At 43.0% G+C, this 14,737-nt stretch overlaps 3 protein-coding genes across 5 annotated transcripts; 1 reads left to right on the forward strand and 2 right to left on the reverse strand.

The window, feature by feature from the left end:
- Positions 1-16: 16 nt before the first annotated feature.
- On the forward strand, positions 17-5,466 carry LOC148881893 (tetraspanin-9-like). 3 transcript variants are annotated; one of them, XM_088989346.1, is made up of 10 exons: positions 17-205; positions 648-685; positions 1,614-1,693; positions 1,774-1,965; positions 3,390-3,464; positions 3,671-3,772; positions 3,852-3,983; positions 4,051-4,134; positions 5,039-5,130; positions 5,326-5,466. In XM_088989346.1, exons 3-9 carry the CDS (start codon positions 1,631-1,633, stop codon positions 5,120-5,122), a joined length of 732 nt encoding a protein of 243 aa, XP_088845472.1. In that variant the 5' UTR covers positions 17-205; positions 648-685; positions 1,614-1,630; the 3' UTR covers positions 5,123-5,130; positions 5,326-5,466. The 3 variants fall into 3 exon arrangements, with proteins under 3 accessions (XP_088845472.1, XP_088845474.1, XP_088845471.1); XM_088989348.1 differs by lacking the exon at positions 5,326-5,466 and having other exon boundaries at positions 1,601-1,693; positions 5,039-5,274; XM_088989345.1 differs by lacking the exon at positions 5,326-5,466 and having other exon boundaries at positions 5,039-5,274.
- Positions 5,151-11,037, reverse strand: amdhd1 (amidohydrolase domain containing 1). The gene is made up of 9 exons (XM_088989344.1): positions 10,892-11,037; positions 10,624-10,730; positions 9,502-9,566; positions 9,165-9,442; positions 8,065-8,290; positions 7,878-8,002; positions 6,811-6,904; positions 6,578-6,738; positions 5,151-5,424 (listed from the first exon to the last, which is right to left on the reverse strand). Exons 1-9 carry the CDS (start codon positions 11,035-11,037, stop codon positions 5,319-5,321), a joined length of 1,308 nt encoding a protein of 435 aa, XP_088845470.1. The 3' UTR covers positions 5,151-5,318.
- Positions 11,038-12,870: 1,833 nt separating this feature from the next.
- Positions 12,871-14,675, reverse strand: snrpf (small nuclear ribonucleoprotein polypeptide F). Its single transcript, XM_088989349.1, has 4 exons — positions 14,532-14,675; positions 13,907-14,032; positions 13,188-13,252; positions 12,871-13,087 (listed from the first exon to the last, which is right to left on the reverse strand). The coding sequence occupies exons 1-4, from the start codon at positions 14,532-14,534 to the stop codon at positions 13,021-13,023; spliced, it is 261 nt and encodes an 86-aa protein (XP_088845475.1). The 5' UTR covers positions 14,535-14,675; the 3' UTR covers positions 12,871-13,020.
- Between the last annotated feature and the right edge of the window lie 62 nt (positions 14,676-14,737).

The following is a 14,737-nucleotide window of genomic DNA, read 5'->3' on the forward strand; positions in this document are numbered from 1 at the left end:
GTGTGCTCCGCCCTCCACACGCACATCCCGTTCCTCGTACTGTGAACGTGCTTCGACCGTGGTTTAAACTTTGACAAGCTCTCCGTTGACTCCGAGGATTCGTCGCTTTTTTTGTCGTTGATTAACTTTTTGTGTGTGGAAACTGTGGAAAAAAATGACAACTTGAAAGCAATCTTCAGAATGACGAGTTTCAGTTCATAGCGCAGTAAGAAATAGTCCTTTTTCACCCCCCGTCGACGCTTGTTGTGATTTTTTTTCCAGGCACAAAAATGGTCATGCCCTTCCAGAAAACTCTCGAAAGTTTGCTAAAAAATATTATTTGGCATTCCTGTCAAATATGTGCTCTACGTTGTGAAAGTGTAAAATATAACATGGTTTTTGAATGTGTTTTCTGAAGCGCTAACTTTAAAGCCGCGTTCGAAGTTCTGTCCAGTGACGTCGCTGGCAAGAGCTTGTTTGGAGTTGGAAATACATACTTTTGCCGATAAATATAAGAAGAACGATTATTATGGAGTATTGTGGCTCCTAGTGGCTTCAATTGTAGGTCATGAAATACAGTCAAATGAAATGTCTAAAATGTCTCTCGTATTTGGATTTAAATGTGTTTGGAATGCGAAGGGATCACAGTCAATTTTGATGTTTTCCAGATTCCCCCCAGTTTCATCCCTGTATTCGTATTCAACTGGTAAGTTTCTGATTTCGTTATAAAATGAAGAAAAAATACAGTAAATTCACTGAGAGTAGATTAATCTTTGGTGTTTCTTGTTTTCTTGGGTGATTTGAAATTTAATGTATTATTAAAGGACAACCGACGCCTCCCGACAAGTTGTATCTATAATTTGTAAAATCACTTCAAATGACTTCGACTGAGCGTATTTTACAAAGATTCCATGGCATAGAGCTCTATTTTACCTTTTAAGTCTCGCGCTGAATATTCAGGAAGTCTTGTTTTCGACTTGATGGCGATGCTTGACGTGACGTCATGTCTGGAACGGGGACCCAAGAAAGTGACACACAATGCATTTTGGGTACTTTGGTCTGAAATCTTGGTGTTGATCCGTGTTGATGGCGAAATTAGAAGGAAAACACATAAATAATGCGATGGTGAATCGTTGTGTGTTGCACCGAGACTACTATTTAATACTAGTTAACACAAATTCCCAGCAGACAAATCAGCCCATTTCCAACAGAGCTTGGGCGCCATCTTGTGCATTTTCTGGGATGCTACATTGAATTCCAGACGCCTCAAAATGATACAGGACTTCTTTAATCGATTGCAAACATTTATGCTTTCCTCTTCAGAACTATTTGAATCATATTCATAACTGGATGAGTAACAAGAAAGCATCTTCTCCCAATCTGAAGCCATTGTTTTGATTTAGAGCAAGGCAAGACGTCGTCCTGACGTGACGTCACGAACAAGGGGGCGGGACTTTTTGAAACTCGCCATTCATTTTTGGGACACTTGAAGTCATTTTTATTTGTGTTTTTCATTTGACTAAAAAATATCAGCCTTCGTGTTTTGGGTGTTTGAGATGCTATAAAACGTTTTTCTGATGTCAGTTAGGAAAGAAAAAATGGTGTTTGTTATTATTCAAAGTGTCACCCTTCAGGTCCAGTAATCTCCAAGATGGCCCGCGGCTGCATCTGCTGCGTCAAATACATGCTGTTCCTCTTCAACTTGCTCTTTTGGGTAACTGCACGACTCTGATCACCGACCATCACGTGACCATAAAAAACAAAATGGTTGACGCGTCCGTATCTTTGTTTCAGCTGGGCGGGTGCGGCCTGCTGGGCGTGGGCGTGTGGCTGTCGGTGTCGCAGGACAACTTCGCCACGCTCTCGCCATCCTTCCCATCTCTGTCGGCCGCCAACCTCATTGTCACGCTGGGCACCATCGTCATGGTGACGGGCTTCCTGGGATGCCTGGGCGCCATTAAGGAGAACAAGTGCCTCCTGCTTAGTGTGAGTTAGTTGCATTCGGAATTACTTGAAAATCACTTGTTTGTTTCATATAATAATAATAATAATCATAATACATTTCATTTAGAAGCGCCTTTCGAAAGCTCTCCAGGTCACTTTACAGTCACAGGATAAGTTTTTCTGTGGGTGAGCAGCGGCAGCCACACGTCAGCGTTCACTCAACCCGGAAGTAACTCAAATAGAATAGTAAGACAAAGAGATAGAAAGCTAGCTCGCAAGCCAATAGATAGCTAAGAGCTAGCCAGATAGCATATATGGCATATAGATATATAAAATATTTTACAGTATATGTTTTGGATAATATTCTAAACAGCCTTGGGGTATGAGCACGTCCATTTTATCGACATTGCACACATGGTGTGCCAATTCCCAAATTTATTGGATTGGAGTTATCTTTATTCGTCTCGCGGTGGAGACATTTACATTTCACAGCAGCAAAGTTATGAAAGGAAAGAAAGAAGTAGAAAAACAAAATACAGGCGCTGCTGGAAAGGCAGCCACTCTCGCTGCGCCATCTAGAAGTCAAAAGAACCAAAATAAATAACAAATAATATGACAACACAAAGAGTTATTCATTCTTAAGCACTTTCTGTACCCTCTTTGTGACATGAAGCAATTCTAGTTGTGTTAATTTCATCCTGTCTACTTGATATCTAATTCACAACAGATTATTTGTTTTTTAGGTGTTCAATTACCTTACATGTTTCGGCGTATACTTCCGCCTTCATCAGAGCAATTCTAGATGAAAGAGGAGAGGATCAAAGTGTCCTTTTCACCAGTGCATCAAGGGTGTCATGGTGGAACGTTCAGGTCTACTACAAGCTAAATGTTGAAGAAAGCAAACACGAAACTTGTAAACTGTGACGTAGAGCAACATTTCCAAATTGGTTCGGGTTTTGTTTTTTCTTGCGGGGGTTGGCTATAAAGCGCTGGTCAGGCCTCTGACAATGTTTTTCCCTTCCACGAGGGGGCAGCATTTGCCTTTATGTCCATTTTAGCGCTTTGTTACAGCTTCAGCTGTTGTTGAAGCGCTATATAAATCAATATTTACATATTGTATTTTGTACCGCTGCCCCCATTTCAACCTCAGATAACTCCATGTAACTTAGGAATTAACTCTTTTTTTTTCCTGATGAAAGAAGAAAGTCTAAGGTTTCTTACGCTGAATTGAATGTTGATGTCGTCCTAAAACTCAAAATTCTGTGAGTCCTGCAATTTGAGTGAAAATGACAAAAACCCTGGCACTGGAGCGGACACATTTTGGTACATCGTCTGGCATGAGTGAGTGAGTAAAGTGCTACAGCTGTTGTTAAAGCGCTATATAAATCAATATGTATTGTATTGTACTTTTTATAGCGGCGGGAATTTAGGTTGTATTTGCATGATTCTAATTTGTTTCCCTCAAGTTCTTCATTGTCCTGTTGATCATCCTACTGGCCGAGCTCATCCTCCTCATCCTCTTCTTCGTCTACACCGCTAAGGTAGGATGATTCAGACGTCGCCCGAGGTTTCACTCCCTGGTGCTTTCTACTGTCTTTGTGACTGCTTTATTCTTCTATAGGATAGTTGTCCATGTTAAGCACTTTGTTTCAGCTTAAGTTGTTGTTCAAGCGCTATATATATAAATCAATATGTATTGTGTTGTATTGTCAATTGAAATTTCATCTTCCTGTTTGATGACTCGCAGGTGAACGAAAACGCCCGGCGGGATCTGAAGGACGGGCTGGTTCTGTACAACACGGACAACAACGCCGGCCTGACAGACGCGTGGAACGTCATCCAGGGAGGGGTAAGCCCACGCCGCGACGTGGATGAATCGAGGGGGGGGGGGCGGTTCCTCGTGACCCTCACTGATGATGCGGGCGCAGTGGCGCTGCTGCGGTGTAACGAGTTTCAGGGACTGGCACGCGGCGCTCCAGGTCAACACAGTTCCAGACAGCTGCTGCCAACTCGTTCATTCGGGATGCGGACAAAACGCTTCCAACGCCTTCTGGACGCGGGTTAGTCCATCAGGTTCGAATCCGGTGAAAGGTCAATTGTGAGGTTGTCATGTTGTGCTTGTTTTAGGGCTGCTACGAGAAGGTGGAGGAGTGGCTGGACGACAACAAACATCTGCTGGGCACCATCGCTATGTGTGTGCTGGTCATTCAGGTGGGCAACCATATTCGCCGGATGCCTTTGATTGTTTTTTTTACATCATTTAAAGGACAACCGATGCCACCGGACAAGTTGCGTCCATAATTTGTCAAATCACTTCAAATGACTTCTACTGACCGCCTTTTACAAAGATTCCACGGCATGTAGCTATATTTTACGTTTTAAGACTCGCGCCGAATATTCAGGAAGTCTTGTTTTTGACTTGATGACGATGCCTGACGTGACGTCACTGAAGGAACGCCCCTGACCGAGAAAGCGACACACAATGCATTTTGGGTAGTTTGTTTGGTCTGAAAACATCTTGTTGATGGCGAAATTAGAAGGAAAACACATAAATAACGCGATGGTGAATGGTTGTGTGTTGCACCAAGACTACTATTTGATACTAGTTGACACAAATTCCCAGCAGACTAATCAGCCCATTTCCAACGGAGCTTGGGCGCCATCTTGTGCATTTTCCGGGACGCTACATTGGAGTCCAGACGCCTCAAATTGATACAGGAGGACTTCTTTAATCCATTGCAAGCATGTATGCTTTCCTCTTCAGAACTATTTGAATCATATTCATAACTGGATGAGTAACAAGAAAGCATCTTCTCCCAATCTGAACTCGGTGAAGCTATTGTTTTGATTCTGGAGCAGGGCAGTTTGTGTGAAGGAGTATGCTGGCGTGACGTCACGAGCAAGGGGGCGGGACCTTCTGAAACTCGCCATCTCCGAGGTCATTTTGAAGTAGTTTTGGGACACTTTAAGTCATTTTATTGGTGTTTTGCATTTGACAAAAAATATCAGCCTGCGTGTTTTGTGTATTTTAAATGCCATAAAACGTTTTTCTGATGTCAGTTAGGAAACAAAAGACTGGTGTCGGTTGTCCTTTAATCAGCCATGTCGCTTTCAGCTCCTCGGCATGGCCTTCTCCATGACGCTGTACCAGCAGATCCACCGCGCCGGGAAGAAATACCAAGCCCAACTTTCAACTTAGAGAATGCAGTATGTACACACCCGCAGTATTTTAGCCTAAGCTGTTACCACATGCATTTATTACAATGCTTCATCCATTTTGTACCCAAAGTATTTGTTACAAGTGTCCTGACATGTTCAATTAAAGCACACAGAGCAAATTGCTGATCACAATGGCGGCCTCAAACACTCCATTTCTTCTATTCGTCCGTGACTCTTCACAAGGTTAGCGTCTGGTGGTTGTCGTAGACGATGTCACCCTTGACGACCACGTAGCGGATGAGCTCCTGATGTCCTCCAAGCTGGTAGATGAGATGCTCCCAACTGGAGACAAACAAATCTCAGCAGTCAGAGCCCTTATGTAATGACGGTAATCCCTCACGCCATCTTGTGGTGGTATTTGGGTATTTCAGAAGACACAAAAATACCACCAAAAAGTGAGTTTTCAGCAAATATACAGACACTCCCCAACGGTCGTTCGTAAGGTGAATTCGTTCGTAAGTTGCTTCAGTGCTGTATTTTGGATGGAATGTATGCTTACATAAATAAACATTTATTAAAATATATGCTCTATAAAGATACAGACACTCCCCAACTTACGAACAAGATCCGTTCCAAACGGTCGTTTGTAAGGTGAATTTGTTCGTAAGTTGTTTCAGTGCTATATTTTTATCAATTGTATATTTAGGGCTTATATAAGTATGTTAAAGGTTTATATAAATATTTTTAAGGCTTGTATAAGTAACCTGTATTGGTTTGTGTTGAACAATAAACATCGACTAAAATATATGCTCGATAAAGATACAGACGCTCCCCAACTTACAAACGAGATACGTTCCAAACGGTCATTCGTAAGGTGAATTTGTTCGTAAATTGCTTCAGTGCTATATTTTAGTACAGAATGTATGTTTGGGCTTATATTAGTATGTTAAAGGTTTATATAAATATGGTTTTAGCGAGCTAGCTTTCTATCTGTTTGAGTTACTTTCTGGATGAGTGAACACTGGCGCGTGTGGCTGCCGTTGCTCATCCATAGACTGTAAAGTGAGCTTGAGAGTTTTTAAAGAGCTTGAGAGTTTTTAAAGGGGCTTATGAATGACATTTATTATTATTATTATTATTATTATTATTATTATTATTTAAGGATTGTATAAGTCACCTGCATTGGTTTTTACTGAAAAATAAACATTTAATAAAATATATGCTCTATAAAGATATGTACATGTACAACTATGCACTGTTGTTCATAACTCGAATGTTCGTAAGTAGGGGAGCATCTGTACAGTTTATACTGTAAAATAGTGAAAAGTGTTTTTAAAAAGTTGTTTTCTGGATTTGGAACGAATGAACTTTTTTTACATTGATTATAATGTCAGTGCTGAGTCGGTTTTCGAACAAATCTGTTTTGAAACAGGTTTCTGGAACGGATTATGGTCGAAAACTAAGGTTCGTAACTCGAATGTCTGTAGCCGTTTACCGCGGTGCATCGATGACCAACAGGTCGCCGTGTTTCCCCGCCTCCAGCGAACCGTGCGTGTGCGATCGTCCCAGAGCGTAAGCGGCGTTGATGGTCGCCGCCGCCAAGGCCTCGGGCATGGACATCCTCATGTTGACGCAGGCCAGGTGCATGACGATGGGCTTTGGGGGGCGGGGGGGGGGGGGTCAGAAATTAGCTATGGCGCTCGGAAGCGGAGTCGGCGGGCGACCTACCATGGAGCAACAGTACGCGTTGGGGTTGAAGTCGCTACCCAGGGCCACGATCACACCCGCATCCAACATGGCTCGCGCCCGCGGTTGAGCTAGCCTAGCCGCACACAGGTTAGCGAAAGGATAAATACAGTGATACCTTGGCTTACAAACTTAATTGGTTCTCAGACAGATTGTGTAAGGTGAAAAGTGTGTATCCCAAAAATTAATTTCCCATAGGAAACCATTAAAATGAGAATAATCCGTTCCCATAAAACATAATTTTCTACTTTCTAATTTCCTAAGACTCAAAACTACACAAAATATACCTTATTTTATGTGCTATGGTATTATAGCTAAAGAAATAAACTGTGCTATATAATCAAGTGGTTTTATTGACCTTTGTGATGGTCGTTGATGGCTTGATGGAATGGAGTGACTGGTTTCATCAGCATTAAACACTTGATGAGGAACGTAGCCTTCTTCCTTCACCATCTTGAGGAATGATCCCTTCTCGGTGCTTTCTCTGCGATCATTTTACCTAGTTCCTCATCAATTGTGTTCTGTTTAGCTGGGTTGATAGCGTTTTGAATCAAGTGTACAGATGGCTTGTGCGGGTTGTTTGTGGAGCCTGATCGATGAGATATTTTAACCTTGCAGTCTGCACTCTGCCTTTGAACTATCAAAGTTGAAACTCACTGTCGTCTGTCTGTCTCTTTAATGTTTAAACCGCCTCCCCTCGCTGCTGCGTTCTTGACCAATCACGTGGCTTTAACCGACGACAGAGGACAAAAACAGTCGGCTGCCATTTTGTTGTTAGAAGAACTGGCTCGTTCGCGAACGACACATCACTCGTTGAGGCAGCTCCGCGTACGAAAAAAGTTCGTATAACAAGCTAAAGTTCGTATGCCAAGGTAAAATTTCCATACATTTAACGTTCGTAAACCGAAAAGTTTGTAAGCCAAAGGGTTCGTAAACCGATGTATCACTGTATAGGCAAAATTAGCATCAAAGGTCAAGTTGGCGATATATTGTTGCGCTATCTGTCCAGTTTTCTTTCCCCGCCCTCTTAGGATTTGCGTTTGTGTAACCTGAGAATGTAAGCCGTGGTCGGCAGCAAAATGGCCGCCGTCTTGGCGCGGGCCATGGCGGCGATGCCTTGATCCGTTACTTCCTCCAGATGACTGACAGCTAACGCTCCCAGCTCGGCCCCCAGCTGCAGACGAGATGTTTCAAGTTAAAAAAAGGCTCCATGACGGTCACCAATCGGAATCCGACCTGGGCGGCGTTCATGGGATGCAACTCGTCTCCGTGGAAGTTGACGTTGAGCCCCATGTCCTTGCCCGCCTGCAAAATCGCCCTCGTTGAGGGCACGTCGAAGACGCCCTCCTCGCAGAAGACGTCGATGTTATCCACCCGCAGCTCCCCGGTTGCCATGCGCCCCTTCAACGCGGGTAGTTGAACGCGCAGGATGTCCGCCGTGGCTTCCTCCATGGTCTTCCCTCTTCATGTGTGCGGCGGAGTCCCGCAAGGCATGTAAATAAGTCCATTTCTGAATCGTTGCATAAAGATTTTAAAGGACAACCGACGTCGCCGGTCAAGTTGCGTCCATAGTTTGTAAAATGGCTTCAAATTACTTCTACTGAGCGTATTTTACAAAGATTCCACCGCATATGTAGCTATATTTTACGTTTTAAGACTCGCGCTGAATATTCAGGAAGTCTTGTTTTCGAGTTGGTGACGATTCCTGACGTCACGGAAGAAACGCTCCTGACCGAGAAAGCGACACACTATGCATTTTGGGTACTTTGGTCTGAAAACTTTGTGTAGATGGTGAAATTAGAAGGAAAAAACATGAATAACGCGATGGTGAATCGTTGTGTGTTGCACCAAGACTACTATTTGATACTAGTTGACACAAATCAGCCCATTTCCAACAGAGCTTGGGCGCCATCTTGTGCATTTTCCGGGACGCTACATTGGAGTCCTGACGCCTCGAATTGATCCGGAAGGACTTCTTTAATCCATTGCAAACATTTATGCTTTCCACTTCAGAACTATTACTCATAACTGGATGAGTAACAAGGAAGCATCTTCTCCCAATCTGAAGCCATTGTTTTGATTCTGGAGCAAGGCAAGACGTCGTCCTGACGTGACGTCACGAACAAGGGGGCGGGACTTTCTGAATCACCCCAGTTCCGAGCTCATTTTGTGGCACTTTTGGGACACTTGAAGTCATTTTTATCGGTGTTTTGTATTTGACTAAAAATATCATCCTGCGTGTTTTGGCTATTTTAGATGCTCTCAAACGTTTTTCTGATGTCACTTAGGAAACAAAAAATGGTGTCGGTTGTCCTTTAAGTTGAAATGGGACATACTTGGGCACGGCGTGGGCGCCGCAATACGTGGCTGAGATACCGATGGGCAGAGTGCGACGGGCTTCCTCCATCACCTCCAGCATCTTCATCTCAGTGGGAAGATCCAGGCCGTAGCCGCTTTTGACCTCGGCTAAGGTGGTCCCGGCCCGCCGCATGCGTTCCAGCCTGCCGCTCAGCGAGGCCAGGAGGTCGCGGGCGCCCGCCGCTCGGGTGCGCTCCACCGTGAAGTGAATGCCGCCTCCCGCGCGGTGCACGTCCATGTAGGTGGCGCCGGCAAGCTGCGGTGAAAGTATCATTACTCCGTCGTCGTCGTCACCGTGGCGACCGGTTGGCCTACCTTCATGGCGAACTCGTGCACGCGGTCGCCGGCCCAAATTGGGTGAGTATGAGCGTCCACCAAACCTGACAACACCGTCATAGTTTCAATTCCCAAAGAAATTGAGGAATGGAAGTGAATGAGTTCATATATTTTCTAAAACCTTTCTCTATTTTGATATGATATTCTAGTTCCTCGCTAGCTAACCTACCTAGCTAGCTTTCTATCTATTAGCTATCTATCCAGCTAGCTAGCTAATGCGCATGATATTTTTATTCAAATGCAAAACACCAATAAAAATGACTTAAAGTGTCCAAAATCTGCAAAAAAAATTGAAACCGGAAGTGGCCAGTTTCAGAAAGTCCCGCCCCCAGTTTGTGACATCACGCCAAGACGTCTTGCATTGCTTGAGAATCAAAACAATGGCTTCAGATTCGGAGAATATGCTTTCTTGTTACACATCCAGTTATGAATATGATTCAAATAGTTCTGAAGAGGAAAGCATACATGTTTGCAATCGATTAAATAATTTATTCCATGCCATTTTGAGGCAACGTTGGGGAGAAACGACTACCAGAAAAGAGGCACAAAATGGCGACCTCCTGTAGCCACCTCCGTTTCCACAGGCTGATAAATTCCTTATATGGAGCTTGGGCACCCTCTTCTGGCGGCTTTTGGGTGCAACACACGGTTTTCAGACCAAACAATACAGCAAAATACATTGACGTGATGGAAGGACCGCTACAATGCGTCTTTTTTACGGTCCTTTAGTGACGTCACGTACAGACTCGTCACCAACTCAAAAACAACACTTCCTGAATATTCAGCGCGAGTCTTAAAGCGTAAAATATAGCTATATGCGGTGGAATCTTATTAAAATACGCTCAGTAGAAGTCATTTGAAGCCGTTTTACAAATGATGGACACAACTTGTCCGGAGACGTCGATTGTCCTTTAAGGCTTATTTCGTCGAAAATTATGTTTTATGGGGACCTGGAAACGGTTTATTCTCATTTTAATGGTTTCTTTTGGATGGGAAATAAATGTTCGGAAGACACACTTTTCGCCTGACACACACTTCCTGGGAACCAATTAACTTCGTAAGCTGAGGTATCACGGTATTGATTATTTTGCTCACACTTACCAGGCAAGACGCACATCCCCGTGGCGTCGATCACGCGATCGAAGGAAACGCACGAATATTTGGACTCGATCACATCGACGGGACCAACCGCTTCGACGAGGCCATCGCTGACCGGCACAATTCACAATTGAAATCATCAATATAACTATTTGTCAGGACTATCGGGGTATATATTTTTTTGCACTGAATACAAATCACCGATAAATATGAACAATGGTTGGGGAAAAAATATTGATTATCATGAATCGTTTTCCAGCTTGAAAGTGACCTGTCGACGACGACGCTTGCGTTTTGGACGATATGAACGTCGATGTCGCCGCCGTTGGCTCTCGTCAGGTATTTCTCGCCCTTATTGCAAATCACCAGCACCTGCCTCGCATTCTTCACCAGTAGTTTCAAGCTAGCTGTCGACATTTTGTCTCTTCGGAGAGCAGCCCGCAAGGTCAGTTATTCTGCTTTTTTGGGGGGGAGGGGGGGCTTCGGCAAATATTTGAGCAGCAGAGGTTAAAGTGCGCAAGGGGGTAGGAGGGCTTTCTAAACTTTTTAGAATGAATAACGGCTTCGCTTGACGCCCACCACTGAGTACCAAATGCAGATCGACGCAAAATATCGCTGAGCAAAGTGTGAAAAGTTTTTGATCAAATTTAACACTGACAGGAACTTTTTTTGGTTCAATTAATTTGCTAATCAATCAATGCAACTAATTATTATAATAATAAATTTCATTTATGGCTATCTCTTTGCTATCCATTTGCTATCTATTCGCTATCTGTCTAGCTAGCTAATGATATAGCTGGCTTTATATTAGCTATATGGCTATCTAGCTAGTTAGCTAACTGTCTATCTGGCTAGCTATTAGCTAGCTTTCTATCTATTTGAGTTACTTCTGGGTTGAGTGAAAGCTGGCGCGTGTGGCTGCCGCTGCTCACCCACGGAAAAACTGATCCTGTGACTGTAAAGTGACCTTCAGAGTTTTATAAGGCGCTTACAAATGAAATGTATTATTATTATTATTATTACTACTAATAGCTAGCTATTATTATATAACAAGCTAGCTTTCTAGATTTAGCTATCCATTAGCTATCTAGTTGGTTTTCTATCTATTTGAGTAACTTCCGGGGTGAGTGAACGTTGGCGTGGGTGGCTGCCGCTGCTCACCCGCAGAAAAACGTGTCCTGTGACTGTAAAGTGTGCCTTGAGAATTTTGAAAGGCTCTTATAAATTATATGTATTATTATTATTATTATTAATTATTATTATTATTAAGCGATTATTTATAAGCGACTTTCAAAACTCTTAAGGTCACTTTACAGTAACAGGATATTTTTTTCTGTGGGTGAGCAGCGGCAGCCACACGCACCAGCGTTCACTCAACCCGGAAGTAAGTGAAATAGATAGAAAGCTAGCTTGCTAATAGAGAGCTAGCCAGCGAGCTAGACAGCTGATAGATAAGCTAGATAGCCAGCCAACTAGACCGCTAATAGCTAGCTAATAGATAACTGACAGCAAATAGACAGCTAGGTAGGTAACTTGGTAGCTAGCGCGACTGTCATAATTTATGATGTACAAATGCTAAAGTGCATAAAAATAAAGACAAAAATAATTCTTGCTTCACATTTGTGAAACATGTATCCATTTTGATCAGTATCTTTTGGATGCCTTTTTCCCTTATTATTGCTGTCTATCTAGCTCGTTATCTGGCTACCTAGTTAGCTACCTCACTGGTTAGCTGGCTATCTATTAGTTATAGCTAGATATTAGCTATCCTACTCATCCTGTGACTATAAAGTGACGTTGAGATTTTGAAATGCATTAGCTACCTATTAGCTAGCTATCGAACTTATCCTGTGCCTACAAAGTGATCTTGAGATGCGCTTACAAAGGAACTGTATTATTATTGCTAGCTAGCTAGCTATCTAACTTATCCTGTGACTGTAAAGTTGAGTTTTTAAATGTGATTATTAAGAAAATGTATAAAACTATTCGCGATTAGCTAGCTAGCTTTCTATCTATTTGAGTTACTTTGGGGTTGAGTGAACGCTGGCGCGTGTGGCTGCCGCTGCTCACCCGCACATAAAAAATACGTAACTGTAATGTGACCATGAGCGTTTTGAAAGGTGCTTATAAATGAAATGTATCATATTCATCATCATTTGTCCCGCCTTCCCCACCCCAATAGCCTTTGAATTAAATTCCTAATATTAATTAAAACAATTAAAAAAAAAAAAAAAGCAAGGATCTCCGCCATCATCACAAATGAGTTTTATTCGCTCAACAAAATAAAAAGTTGGTCTCAAAGAGTACAAAAAAAATAATCAAGCATTCATTTAGTTTCACATGGTGAAAACACAAGCACACTTTTGGACTACAAATCACACCCGCAGCGTCCATGTTGGCTCATTCTCTCATTTCTCCGTCCTCCTCTTCTTCGTCCACACCTCGGATGTACAGAACATTGTTGCACCTGGAGAACATTTTGTATGTGTGTGTGTGTGTGTGGGGGGGGGGGCATTTGTCAGTAAGTAATTGACACTTGCTTTGATTCAAAACTGAATTAGAAATACCTGATCAGCACTTCCCCGAGATGACCCGCTAGCGCTCCGTCCACGTACTCTTCTGTGTTAGCCAGCTGCCAAACAACGTGACACTTAAAGGACAACCGACACCTCCGGACAAGTCGTGTCCATAATTTGTAAAATCACTTCTACTGAGCGTATTTTACAAAGATTCCACCGCATATAGCTAGATTTTACGTTTTAAGACTCCGCGCTGAATATTCAGTTTTTGAGTTGGTGACGATTCCTGACGTGACGTCACGTCACGAACGCCCCTGACCGAGAAAGTGACACACAGTGCATTTTGGGTACTTTGTTTGGTCTGAAAATTTCGTGTTGATGGTGAAACGTTGATGCTTTCCTCTTCAGAACTATTTGAATCATATTCATAACTGGATGAGTAACAAGCAAGCATCTTGTCCGAATCTGAAGCCATTGTTTTGATTCTAGAGCAAGGCAAGACGTCCTGGCCTGACGTCATGAACAAGGGGGCGGGACCACCTGAAACTGGCCACTTCCGGTTTCAAATTGAAGTACTTTTTAGACACTTTAACTCGTTTTTATTGGTGTTTTGCATTTTGACTAAAAATATCAGCCTGCGTGTTTTGGGTATTTTAGATGCTATCAAACGTTTTTCTGATGTCAGTTAGGAAACCAAAAATGGTGTCGGTTGTCCTTTAAACGCTCACAATCAGGTCCACTTTGATCACGCGTTATTCACGTCTCACCTGCATGTTCATGTAGCCGTCCACGGAGACAAGGTAGCCTTTGTACTCCATCCCCCACTTGAGCTTCACCATCACTGGCTTGCCCGTCAGGCCGTTCAGGAAGGGTTTGGGGTTTAGTGGTAAACTCTGCAAAAAAATGGGTCCATTTTCAACAGGGGATTGTTGGGACATCCAAAACTACAAATGATACTCGATTAGATCCCAATTTAATACAAAAGGTCGGACTGGAAGTTAGGAGTTGAAGTAACCGACGCGTTTGACTCGATCTTTCTACTATCTTTGTGACTATTTTATTTCCTGTATATGATATCTGTCCATGTGAAGCGCTATATAAATCAGAATGTATTGTTAGTGTTAAAACCCGCAGAAAAACGTATCCTGTGACCGTAAAGTGTCTTTGAGAGTTTTGAAAGGCGCTTATACATGAAATGTATGATTATGATTATTATTATTATAAAACGTTGGCATGCGTAAGTGCGACGCTTCTTCATTCATACCGTTGCGGTAATAGGCGAAAGAGCTAACGCAGCTAATTCCTAACCGGCCGTTGAAGATAAAAAATAAACTACCGAAATAATGAACCCGAATCCCTCATAGTGGAGATGATCAAATTGATCGGACTCACCATTTGCACTTGTTGTAAACGTGTAACTATTTAGTTGGGAGTTTTGTCGCTAGCTTTCCGGCACAAAAGCGCACACACACACACGCTCTGCCCGCCCAACCGGAAGTACTTAGGATCGACCTCTTTCCGGTTGGGTTGATTTTTTTTACACTGCCGCCATCTGGCAGGAGGCACGTATCACAGCAAAGTCTCGACTAGAAACAAGC

The sequence above is a fragment of the Hippocampus bargibanti genome, linkage group LG22 (assembly GCF_051943395.1).
Source record: "Hippocampus bargibanti isolate YZ-2025 linkage group LG22, ASM5194339v1, whole genome shotgun sequence".
NCBI classification, from domain to species: Eukaryota; Metazoa; Chordata; class Actinopteri; order Syngnathiformes; family Syngnathidae; genus Hippocampus; species Hippocampus bargibanti.